Raw genomic sequence first — 12,543 nt, forward strand, 5'->3', positions numbered from 1 at the left:
TAGTGATGCATGGTAGTGGTATGTCTTTTCTATCAAAGAGAAAAAATGAGTATATACATAATAAAGCCTACAATTCAAAATTCAAACCTATAAGAACCAATAGCCTTCTTCCTTCATTGTATCACTTCTTTTTCAGAATGTTAGTGGAACATCCAAAAGATGTAATTGGCCCCATCAACTTTGTCTTTCGGCACAAGTTCCAATAGAACATCCAAAATATTATGTGTTTGTTTTACAATCATTAGTGCAAAACATGTTCAATGTTGTTTTCAGTCCCATTCATTAGAGGTAGAATCACCATGACTTTACTCCGAAAAGTTTGAATTCCTTTCAACACGTTGCCCTATATTTTTTGTGATGTCAAGTAGCAGTTCCATTTTATTTTATAGTCTTACAAGTTTGGATCATCTCAATCTCTCTATTCTATTTGTGTGACCCCTTTTGTCAAAAGTAGAATTTCCATCACATCCATTAGAAACATGGATGTAGATACCACCAGAATCTAGTCACACAATCACTCATCACTAGTAAAAAAGCACCACGCTAAGGACATTGGCAAGACAAGCAAAGGAGTGCAATAAGGAATATTTAAATTGTCATGACCAATATATAAAGTGCCTCGGCTCTAAATCATTAGTGTTGACAAAGGTTTTGGCTATTACTTGTGACCAATGATCTTGATAGACTAATGGTTGTTAGAGAAAGCAATGGTATTTCAATCACAATGAAATTCCTTTCTGTTTAATTTCAATCTCATCATACACTTTTAGAGCTTCAATGATGGCATATCAATGCAGCCATTATTCATAATTAAGACTAATTAGATTGAAAACCATTTAAGCATTGTAGATTTTAGATCCTCACATGTGTTGATGCATGGAGACTCCATGCTTAGGGGGAGGAGTGAACTCTAGACCCAATGGAAGCTTGATAAGACACTTCTTAAACTTTCAATTTGCAAGCTGCACCCAAATGAAATAAGATATGTGCAGTTCTTTCTCCAGTAAGTGATTGCTTTGTTGGTTGCACCCAAAGTTGTCATTTTCAAAATTCAATCAACCATCCCTAGGATAGAATGCAATGAGAAGGTGAGAGATGAGGAATAAAATCCTCTACTGTCAAGATAACCTCTAACCAGGTTTATCTTTTGATGGCCAATATGGCCATGTTGCGTGGAGATACATCTGGATCAAACAGTGCTATGAGCCTTGGACCTGATAATCCCCTTAAGGAATCCATATCAGCTTCTTGTGACGGCGATTGTTCTTGCAGATAAAGCAACCTATCGAGTAAAATGTATGTCTCCAGTACAGGGCCTAAAACAGCCCTCAAGGACCAATAAGGTCCAACCAGCCCCTGTTCATCACAGAAGATTTTCTTTTCAAGTTCACTATCAAATATATAGCACATCAAATGTACAAGAAAACACAATATTTACCCTAACTTTCCAGCATTTATCAGAATACTCATTGTTCTAAATTATCAGAATAGCACTCTAGTACAAAATTTACAACTACATTGGACTATTCTAATTACTGTTTTGAAGTTGGATATTCTGGTAAGTACCCAATGAGTTGGGTATTTTGGTGTTTATCCCCGAAAATGTAATTCGCAACTACATTGGACTATTCTAATAATTGTTTTTAAGTTGGATACGCTGGTAAGTACCCAATGAGTTGGGTATTTTGGTGTTTATCCCCGACAATGTATTAACTGCTGTAAAGATATAAACTTGTAAAGATATAAACAACACATACAGTTTTAGGTTCAATTTCCCTCCATATCTCGTCCAGAGCATTTTCAGCAACACTTTCCACACTGAGCCTTTCAAATGCAGCTCGGCAAAATTCAAGAAAATCCTCTCTTGTGCCACCTCCATTAAGTCGCAGCCTTTTATCTATTTCAGAGCTAAGATCTTCTGTATTCTCATCATTATTTATATTTTCTGCCTTGCCATGCTTCCTGGCCTGCTTTCTACGGCGAGCCTTGCCTAATCGTCCGATTGTAGGATTAAGCATTGCCAGGTCTGGATAATACTTGCGAAGAACCTTCAAAACATGTTTTGATTTACACGCTAATCATTAGCACCAAACCTGCATAGCAACTATTCACACATTGTTCTCTTTACCAGTTGAAATCCAGCTCTTAATGAATGTTGCTGGAAATTATAAATGGCTGATGCAGACCCCACACCCTGCCACCTCTCTGCACTCTGACAAAATTGACAAGCAACAAAGAATTACTCAAAACACAAAATAAGCGATAAGAGAATATTAAGATGTGCAATAATCCTCCACCAGCAACATAACGCACATTGCATTTGAAGAATCTAAACAATCTCAGAAGTCAAAGCCATATTGTTCATAATCATTTTGACTCATAGAATATCATTCATTGTATACAGGTTGGACTGCTTATACGTGATAAGCCCTGATGTTACAAGTCATTTCATCAATGGTGACACTGAATACTAATAGGTACTCACAATTTAATGATTACCCCATGTATGGAATTCTTGGGGATGAGGAAAAGTAATCATGAAGAATATATGAATATATCTCACGCTAAGCAACTGAGATCCTACTGGTACATGCACCATACATTATGAATCTATGAGATTACATAGCATAAAGTGTGATGGAAGTATCAAACCTGACAAGCAAGATCCCGAGCTCTCCGTCCAAGAGGGAGTGCCAGTCGCTTAACACATTCACTCATGGGAAAGCCAATTCTATGACCTGATGCACACTCATCATGATCATTTTCAGAAAGAAGATTGTAGCAGCATCCCACAGAAACTACTGCTTTGACTTCCTTGCACATCAGGTAAGTTCTGATAATGTCACATCCACAACTTTTACACAGTTAGTTTGATCTATTGACATCTTTGGAACATTTCTGGGCTCAAGTTCAAATCAAAATAGTCGTGTTTAAGTGTTCCTTCTCCAGACACTTGCTTATCATCTATATGCTTCTTTTCATTTTATTGCAGTAAGCAGGTAGAACACTCTGTGACATATTTACAAATAACAATTTATCATTTGACTAGGGTGAGTATATTTCACTAGAAATATTGAAACTATACATGCATTATCAAAAGAAATTTCAGGGAAAATGAGAACTCACTAGAAGCATATGGAGCATTATAACTTACAAACACTTACTGAAGCATTGTTGCAGATAGGTCTCCGCATGCATGAAGACCTGCAAGAACAACTGAAGGAGCTACTTCTTCGCTGTACAGCTCGGTTGCATTTTCTAATTTAGGTTTTCCTTGTGAATCACATCCAACAATGGTCTTAATGGAATTATCTTCTGTACCAGAAAACAGATCAGCTAAGAAATGCCATAACTCCATTCGGGTGCTTCCAGGTACAACACGAAATGTAGCTGTTTGTGGTCCAGAGACATGTGCACAACCTTCTGTAATATCCCAAAGAATATGTTATGTACACTGTGGTCCATACTTAAACTTTCAGAATGGTAAGTAGAATGAATCATAAATATATCTACTGCACAAACCTTGCTTTGATTTTCTTGCAGATGCCACGAAATGCTTTTTAATTCGTACACTCCGCTCATTTGTTACACTGCAATGGTGTTCAGATGCATCAAGTGCAACAACAGGGAGACCATACTCAAAAGCTAATACTTGAGAAAGGTAACCCTGATATTAAGTGTAAGTAACATCTGTAATTAGAAAGAAATGAAAACACGACAAAATCCACCAGAATGATTGTTAGAAATACCTGTCCAGCTCCAACATCTACTATGGATGTAGCCTGAACTGCTTGTGCAACACTATTAATTACTGCTGACAGAATCTCAACCTTCATGCAATGACAGAAATTGTTATAAAATATGGGTAATTAACTGCATGAGGTAATAATGAGAAATTTTCTAAACTATAAAATTCATAAAAGGTGATTAATTTTGTAAAGAAAAAAACAATCAATACAAAAACAAACTTGCAGGTACAATGACACATACCTCATGTAGCTTTTTGCAGTTCATGCCCTGTTTCAGAACATTGCTTATTGTAGGCTTGGACAAACCTGGCAAAGTCTACATGATGAATTAAAGAAATATACTAAAATTCATTTTTCATGTCATTCATCGATCATAATAAATTCTAGATCTCGAACACTATGAACTAGCAGTTGATCTTCTACCCTCAAGAAAAATATAAGGATGGCAAATGATCACAAGAACAACTCATACACTGTTGACTCATAAACTATTAGACATGCATGTGTTTTCAAAAACGACATCTTTACAGTGAAATTTCTCAAGTCATAAATGTCATCATATCCATTTGATGGCAGACGATACACAATGGTTGGTTATTTATGTTTAGTATGAATCTCAGCATGATTGTTTCATAAAATATTCCAATCAAATATTACTGTAAAGTACTGATTAGCATGTCCTCTAGTGTAAAGTGCTGTTTATAGCATACTACACACAAATGATAAATTCCTAGTAAACTTAGCGATGCATTGCAACTTAAAAATTCTTTGCAATTTGGTGCAATCAATATCCAGGAGTTTAATAAAATCAAATGCTTCCATATTTTCTTCTCTTCTAAATATTAACAATAATCTGGAAAGAAAAGATAAATACAAGGACAAAGAAACCGTAATCCAGATGATAAACACCAGACATACCATTTCAAGATCCTTGCTTGGAAGCCTGAACAAAGCCAAGTTTTGTGCCGTTCTTATAAATTCCTTCAATGAAGAGCACCAACTATCCTGTTATAGAGCACCCTCTGAATCAGCAGCATATTTATTAATTTGAACTTTCAAAAAAGAGTTCACATGTGAATGAAAATAATTGCATAGACACACACCTCTATAAAATAATAATTAACAATTTGACATTCAGAGAACCTGGAATACAAAGGAGATGGATTTATAATGGCAATCTTCCTTAAATCGACTAGTCTAAAATGAGAAGACATGCATACTATTTAGAGCTTATCCTTGGCCTGATTAAATTTGATCACCACATACAATGGCAGGGATATAAAAAGAACATGAGTACATCAATTGGACTTATTAAATCAATTTTTTGTCCCCATACTCCAGGTGTAAGCACCAATCTGGTCAGCCTAGCTTGGCAGCAACCAAACCAATCTCATATTTTCCAATTTACATCATCTCTGTCTTCTTTTTTCTTCATTGGTAGATACCTTAGGCCACTCAATTAAATACCCCTTTACATATATCTTCACATCTCTCTGGCCATGTTAGCAGTGGAAAGCACTAATGGATCTTCACATACACAAACATGGGTACGTGGCGCTGTACAAATCAAGTAATAATTTCTATATGGAACATTGAACACCCAATTTATATCCTAGATATTCACAACTTTTTCCGAATCTACATTTCAGGCAGGGTTCAGAAAAAACAGAGCATGGTGTAATTTGCAATAGCAAATTTCGAAAATCACCTTTGAACCCAAACATGAAGTTAAAAAAACAACTGTTACGTTTTGAGAAAACTTCCAAAGAAAAAACTTCAAATATAGATCAATTTCCCTTTTCCAATGATTTTTTTTCCAAATCATAAACAATGTATTCAGAAGAAAAAAAAACTCTTTTTTAACAGTGTTTGAGCGTTCAGATAGACAAACATAGGAACAACAAGATCATGTGTGCAACCCCTCCATTCGACAATGTCATCTCGTAAAGTACCAAGATTTGCACTCTCGGTCTACAGGTTTAGCAACTCAATAGGATAAAATTAGAACAGAATCATGAAAAAAGAAAAGAAAACCTGAACTTTTCCAGATGGCAGAGAAAGCAAGTCCTGGATAGGTGCACATTGCAAATCTTCCCACCATTTCGTATTAATTTCTTCCCAAAGACGATCCTGAGCATTTCATTCATACATGAAACCTCTGATTCTAAAAAGGGGGGGGGCGGGCGGGCATAACACACGGATTTTAATCGAGACATGGTTGAACGGGAGAAACCTGGAAGAACTCGACGACATGGGCAGACCAAAGGCAGCGATGAAGTTTGAGGAAGGCGGAGATGTCGTGAAGGTGCAGTGCGATCGACTGCGGGGAGAAATCGAAGGCCATGGCCATCACTGCAGAGAGGAAATACAGTGTAAAAAAAGCACAGACACGATGGGATTTTCTTCTGCACCAGAAATTTAGAAAACAATACGTTAAAAAGGAAGAAACCCCAAGTTTTCGAAATTTACATATATATACCCACCTCAATCTTCTTCTTCTTCTTCTTCTTCTTCTTCTTCAAGTATCTCTATTAAACCCTAAACCCAACTCCTCAATTCCTAAACCCTAAACCCTAAACCCAACTCCTCAAACCCTAAAACCTAGACCTTAAACCCTAAACCCAAGTCCATAAAACCCAAGCCCTAGACCCTAGGCCCTAGACCCTAGGCCCTAAACCTGGAACCGGATCCTTAAATCCTAGACCTTAAACCCTATTGAGCACACTTCATCACGATGTTCTCCTCCTATGACTATGCCACAAAATCCTGCACACTATTCATCTTCGTGATTGGCTCGTGTCGGGCCCAATTTGCCCTGGCCTTCCCTCCTTGGGCCTCACGTTGTCCACATTTCCAAGAGATACAAGCCTCCTAGGGACCGCGCCTTTTGCTCCGTGAAAACCGCATGCTTGCCCTTTTCACCTATATTGATGCACAATCTTGGAAGATCAATGGCTCACGTTCTGTGCTCATCATCCACCATCAATCTCTCTCTTTCCTTCCCTTGTTAAACTCAAAACCCCAACCGTAACTATAATTTTAGCTTCCCTAAATGAGTTTAGCTTCGTAAATGTTTTACGAATTGTACGGTCGAGGGCTTTGATTTTGCTTTTTCAAAGGCCGTGCAACCATCATTTAGATACAATGTCCTCTAGAAGCCTTTCGATGCATGGTGCACAGGATCAGTGGTTTATGGTCTACGTTTTCCATGCTCCATTAACATTTCTTTCCTATGAAGCCTACATATCCATAGCATATGGATCAATGGTTCCTAGTCTGCGCTTACCATGCTCCATTATATTTTATTTCCTTGGTCTGAGCAAAAGCAAGCATCAAAAGCAAAAGTCGTATTTATGGCATGGAAATAAATGTGAACATACCAAGGAGAAGCACCACAAAGTGCTTTAATGCATTCCGACATTTCCTACGAGGAACATGTACATAAATAATATTTAGAAGTGAGGAGAATTGAATCACATTAGTAAGAAGAGAAATTGGTGTGGGTTAGGTTAATATGATGGGCCATGGCATGGAAAGGATAAGGGATGATGGAGCAATAGAGAAGACATATATATTTGTTGGTTTAGACAAGAGAGATGGAATGTTAGAACCAAAAGGGTTAGTGTATGGGGTTAAATAATTATGAATAAATTAAGGCAAATTCTAATGATTAAGAAAGATTCAAATTATTATGAATGAATTAAGGTAAATTCTAATGATTAAGAGATACTCAAATAATTATGAACGAATCAAGGCAAATTCTAACGATTAAGAGATACTCAAATAATTATGAACGAATCAAGGCAAATTCTAACGATTAAGAGATACTCAAAATAATCATGAATGAATCAAGAAAAATTCTAACGATTAAGAGATGAAGCTCAAAAACGCCGTCTGTGGGAATCGAACCCACGACCACGTGGTTAAAAGCCACGCGCTCTACCGGCTGAGCTAAGACGGCCAATGAGAATAAAGCAGATAATTAATTGATTATTATTATTATTCCAAATATGCTATGTAAACCTTTGGCTTCTAAAACCCTTTGGCATAAGAACACAAATGTCAACTTTGTTCCTAAGCCAAATCGTTTAAAAGTATCCAAATTATAGCACATTGTCAATAGACACCATAATGTTGTGGTCTAAGGATTTGCCTTGGACTTGGTACAAGAAATCACACTATTCACATTGGATCAATGCTTCTTGCCGATTCTTGTTGCTTCAACGACTTCCCAAGAACGTATCAAACTTCAATGTGTTCATCGTTATCAGAAGATTACTCTTTAAGAAATAATGTAAATGACTTCGCTTTTGTTTATCTTCAACATATTTACCATTGATCTCACTTCTTCTCCAAATATTACTTCGTTTGCAAAAAATGTCCACAAATGACTAATATGCTACCTTGATTATATTGAAGGGTCACATGCAATATACGATTCAACAATATAAGGTGTCAAAAAATATATTTTCTATAAGACTTCATTATCCATGGTAAAAAAATATTTGTCATTGCTATTTACATATCTAGCTCGATAGCCAGTGCTCTAGTTGGTTCTTATAACTTTGCCTTCATCACAACACTACCATAAATGTTGAAATGCCTTTTAAAAACAAAAATGATGGAATCTTGTTGCTAGAAGCATGCTCCAATTGACATCCATATCTCCAACAATCAAAACTCATAACAAATTAAAATGAATATTTTATATGACCAACATCTTCATAAGGCCAACATGAGCTAAAGAAAGAGCTTGAAGAATCGGGCAATACATGTTCACCTTCCCCTGGACCTTCACAAGACACAATCTGGTCCGAGAAAAGTGTCAATTCTGCTTTTATTGGGAACAATGTGAGAAGAAGATCTTTATGCGTATAGAGAGACAAATCAAAGCAATTTGTTTTCCTGAATAATGCAATCCCTTAGCAAATTTTCGTATCACATATGTTGTTTTTGCTATGTTTTATTGTTAATTTGAATTTCTGGGATTCAATTGGGTATCCCACAGGATCTGAATACATGACGCACATATACACAATCGTTGAAACAACTGTGCAATATCGGCAACAAAACCGCAAGGAAACATGAAAAATGGAAACAGGGGATAGCAGAAAGAAAGAATTTCACATAAATGATCTCCCTCAAATTGCTTTACACTGTCTAATTTTGGTCTCATACCAGGAATACAAGTGGTCATATTACCACCCAAGTTCCATAGACTAGCCCAGTGTACAGTTTCCCTTCTAAAATTCTTGGCTTTTTTATCAGGCTACGTATAAGTGACAAGCAAGGGATAAGTATATGGACGTAGTATCATACAACCTACAATTTACGGTATTGTGCAAAGTAATCTTTCATATTAGATCCTTTTCAAGATTTCTAGTTCCTCTGGAGCCAATTTCATTCGGCTCTTCCGAACTTGGTTCCATGTCGTCGCAGCCTTATGAACACCATCTGTTGTGACATCCCTTACCACCTTCACTACCCGGACAAGTAATTCATCGATCTAGCAAACCAAAAGGTTTCAATGAAACCAATTAGTGGTGTACATGGATGTAGTGAAGATTTATTTATTATATTGGAAATGGAATTTGAAATGGTTGATTGTTTATTTAGCATGACACTTTCTTTTACCTCCTTTCTCTCTGCATCATCAAATTCCTGGAGGACAAATGCAGCTGGATCCATAGTGCCCGGTGGTTCACCAATACCTGAAAATCATAGATCTTTCTGGACACCATCCTTTACTAGCATGTTACATCAACCAAAAATAAGTTCAACAACATTATGAAACCACTCAAATGCCGGTATTAGACCAATCACCTTTTCCCCCTCTTTTTAGGTCCTTATTTATGACATACCTATTTATGCAATTTGCTATGACTGGTGAAGAGGGTCTATATGGCTCCAAAATAGCAAATAGTTTTGCTCTACAAGTTTATGAAAATATGCTTTTCTAGACTCTTTAGATTCTCTAAAAATTAATGTAAGACGCATTTGACTTTTGGACTATTTCTTTCCCATTGCATCCGAGTTGCATATTAGCATTCATAACTAGGTTCGATTGAATTTATTTGAGGAATATTTCAAATATTTGCAATCAACAAGCTGAAATCATTTTAGGCCACTTTAGGGGAATGGATAAATGCAACCCTTGTACAAATCCACCAACGATAAATATGTTTCGTGTCACATGTATGCATACAAACAAAACAATAAGAGAAGAAGAGAGAAGGCTGTACCGATTCTAAGTCGTGGAAAGCTTCTGCACCCTTTTAGATGTTCAATCACACTTTTTACCCTACGGGGCCATTTTTATAAAACATTCACTTATAAAGAATACAATTGTAAGATTTACAGAAAAAAATTGCAGCTTGACAATATCTAGACACACAATGTGACCATAAGAAAGTTGGAAAAAACTAAAACCAAGCAGTTACTATATGCTAAACTATTTTAGATGGTCAATAATAAATTATGGACAATATAACTATTTTCTACAGCCAATCATTAAACTATTTTAGACAGTCAATATGCTAACATATTTTACGTGGTCAATCTGCTAAACTATTTTAGCTCGTCAAAATACTAAACTATTTTAGATGATCAATATGCTACACTATCATGGACGATCAATATGTCATACATTGACAATAAGCATAACACTAATTAAGTAGTTGGGATTCTCACCCATTATGTCCTCCATGTCCTCCTTTTGGCAGTAAGCGCATCAGACCAAATTCCAAGTCCATATCATCAAAAATCTGCTTGCAGACACAAAACATTAAATAACCAAGATGAATAGAAGACAAAGGGATAGAAGCTCTAACTTCAGGTCTCATGCTAATCCTTGCACGTCTTTAATTTTTCAAAACTCATATGCACACACTTGATGTTTTTATATGGGAAATATTTTCTTCAAACTTTGTCGGCATCATACAGAAACATTTTATGCACTTTCAAACATTGAGACTCAAATTCATTTTACTTTTCTCCCATCTTGAGTGACTTTTTTCCTGACCAAAACATTTACCATTCTAAAATATGTTTTAAAGCATGTTTTAGTTTGAGGGATGCAAGCATAAACCAGAACATAGTCCACATTCCAATATAAACCAAATATATAAAATAGAAGACCTTCTCTATGAAAAAAAGAAATTGAAGAAGGAAGATCATGCACCATTAGGAAAGTACCACTAGAATTTGCTGAACAGGTATACGGTAATAAGCTGCAAGAGGCCCAACCTGCAGATATCAAATGATCAAAAACTTAAAAGGTCCATTACCAAGTCAGAAATGTTGTTGGAATGTCAGTTATCCACACTTTCAAAGATCAGATCAGGTTAAGAAATATGGGTTCTCCATTCATGGCATGGGTTCTGATTTATTGGTGTTGCAAACAGATGAGCTTGAGCATATGTCCAGGGAAATCAAAGAGAGGCTAATTATTGCGGACAGTTATTTTTCAAGGATTTTGATAAGTTTTGGCTAATATTATGACAGATTTTTGAAATATTCACTCACTTTTACAATAAATTAAGAAAATACAAGCAATGTTCGCCATACGAAATAAGCTAAATATTGGGAGCTTTAAAAAGATTAGCCTGTGTTTTTCTAAACGTTTTAGGGTTTTATAACCTATAAATAAACACAAAATCATTTACATTTAGTAAGTTCAATGGGTCCCTCATATTATGTTTTTCTCTACTAAGAGTTCATAGGAACAAAAAGAATTGAGATAAAGGACAAAACAAGTTATGCTTACCGATTCTCCGATTAAGTTTACATAGGTTTGGGGCTTAGCCAAAAGCACTTGAGATGGTCCAATCTCACCTATGTATATAACACATGGATGTGATTATTATTTTTTCGTCTTTTCTATCGAAGAAGTCTTTTGTGTTTATGAAGGGAGAGATTGTGAAGATTTCTTACCTTTCCCTGTCAATGCCTTTTGCTGAATTGTATTCATTTTTATACCTTCTGCCTCTGCAATGGCATCAATCATCTCAAATCCTACCTGTGCAGTGCACAAATATGAAATGATTTATCTCTAACAATATTTTCTTAAGATGCCATCATCATCATCTCTCACAACACATAAACACAAACACACACACAACACAACAAACAAAGAAACAAACACACATACAGAGAGAGACAGAGAGGAAATTTGCACTAACATTATGGCGAGTTTTTGCAAACTTGTTCCCGGGGTTACCGATGCCAACGATGAGCCATGGATATCTCTTGACGGCTGGGACAGGGGACTCTGCAACCAAAGGAGAAGACAGAGGTGATGAAGATGAAGATGAAGATGAAGTTGAAGATGAAGATGAAGATAGTGAAGCTGTGGCTAGGGTTAGGGGATAGTAGCTCTGTGTTGGGAAGCTCAAGCACAGATTTGAGCTCAAATTTAACATTTTCTTCTTCCTGTGTATCCACAGAATCACTCCATGCCAGAATGTGTGTGTACATATATATATATATATCTTCCTTTTGAATTGTTCTGTTTTTCTTTGGTTTGGGCCTTCTCCTCAGTTTACCAAATTCTCAGATAGAATACCATTTCCCTGATTTAATTTCCAAATTTCTTAAAATACCCTCATGACTCCTCATCTCTAAATTCTGAGATACAATACCATTCCTTATTTGGTTTCAAAATTTCTCAAAAAATACCCTCCTCATCTCTAAATTCTAAGAGATACAATATCCTTCCTGATTTAATTTCCAAATTTCTCAAAAAAATACCCTCCTCATCTCTCCGAACACTCTCTCTTTTTCTTTTCCGTAAATA

The 12,543-nt window shown here is 36.2% G+C and overlaps 2 protein-coding genes and 1 non-coding gene across 5 annotated transcripts; all 3 read right to left on the reverse strand.

Moving 5' to 3' along the window:
* Positions 1-820: 820 nt before the first annotated feature.
* Positions 821-6,115, reverse strand: LOC147858704 (S-adenosyl-L-methionine-dependent methyltransferases superfamily protein). Of its 3 annotated transcripts, none has more exons than XM_087326180.1 (11): positions 5,983-6,115; positions 5,784-5,879; positions 4,668-4,754; positions 3,991-4,065; positions 3,750-3,830; positions 3,523-3,667; positions 3,165-3,423; positions 2,653-2,833; positions 2,129-2,212; positions 1,758-2,048; positions 821-1,356 (listed from the first exon to the last, which is right to left on the reverse strand). In XM_087326180.1, exons 1-11 carry the CDS (start codon positions 6,097-6,099, stop codon positions 1,141-1,143), a joined length of 1,632 nt encoding a protein of 543 aa, XP_087182306.1. In that variant the 5' UTR covers positions 6,100-6,115; the 3' UTR covers positions 821-1,140. The 3 variants fall into 3 exon arrangements, with proteins under 3 accessions (XP_087182306.1, XP_087182305.1, XP_087182307.1); XM_087326179.1 differs by having other exon boundaries at positions 2,653-2,854; XM_087326181.1 differs by lacking the exon at positions 821-1,356 and adding an exon at positions 1,374-1,615 and having other exon boundaries at positions 1,733-2,048; positions 2,653-2,854.
* Positions 6,116-7,637: 1,522 nt separating this feature from the next.
* TRNAK-UUU (transfer RNA lysine (anticodon UUU)) lies at positions 7,638-7,710 on the reverse strand. Its single transcript has one exon. It is a non-coding gene; the product is annotated as a tRNA-Lys (tRNA).
* Positions 7,711-8,854: 1,144 nt separating this feature from the next.
* Positions 8,855-12,260, reverse strand: LOC147858706 (peptidyl-tRNA hydrolase, mitochondrial-like). The gene is made up of 8 exons (XM_087326216.1): positions 11,930-12,260; positions 11,682-11,766; positions 11,515-11,582; positions 10,944-10,994; positions 10,440-10,513; positions 9,992-10,050; positions 9,384-9,460; positions 8,855-9,255 (listed from the first exon to the last, which is right to left on the reverse strand). Exons 1-8 carry the CDS (start codon positions 12,167-12,169, stop codon positions 9,109-9,111), a joined length of 801 nt encoding a protein of 266 aa, XP_087182342.1. The 5' UTR covers positions 12,170-12,260; the 3' UTR covers positions 8,855-9,108.
* Between the last annotated feature and the right edge of the window lie 283 nt (positions 12,261-12,543).

The sequence above is a fragment of the Azolla caroliniana genome, unplaced genomic scaffold (genome assembly GCF_043228905.1).
Source record: "Azolla caroliniana isolate FFs.n. ecotype wild unplaced genomic scaffold, voAzoCaro1.0.p SCAF_10, whole genome shotgun sequence".
In the NCBI taxonomy this organism is placed as follows: domain Eukaryota; kingdom Viridiplantae; phylum Streptophyta; class Polypodiopsida; order Salviniales; family Salviniaceae; genus Azolla; species Azolla caroliniana.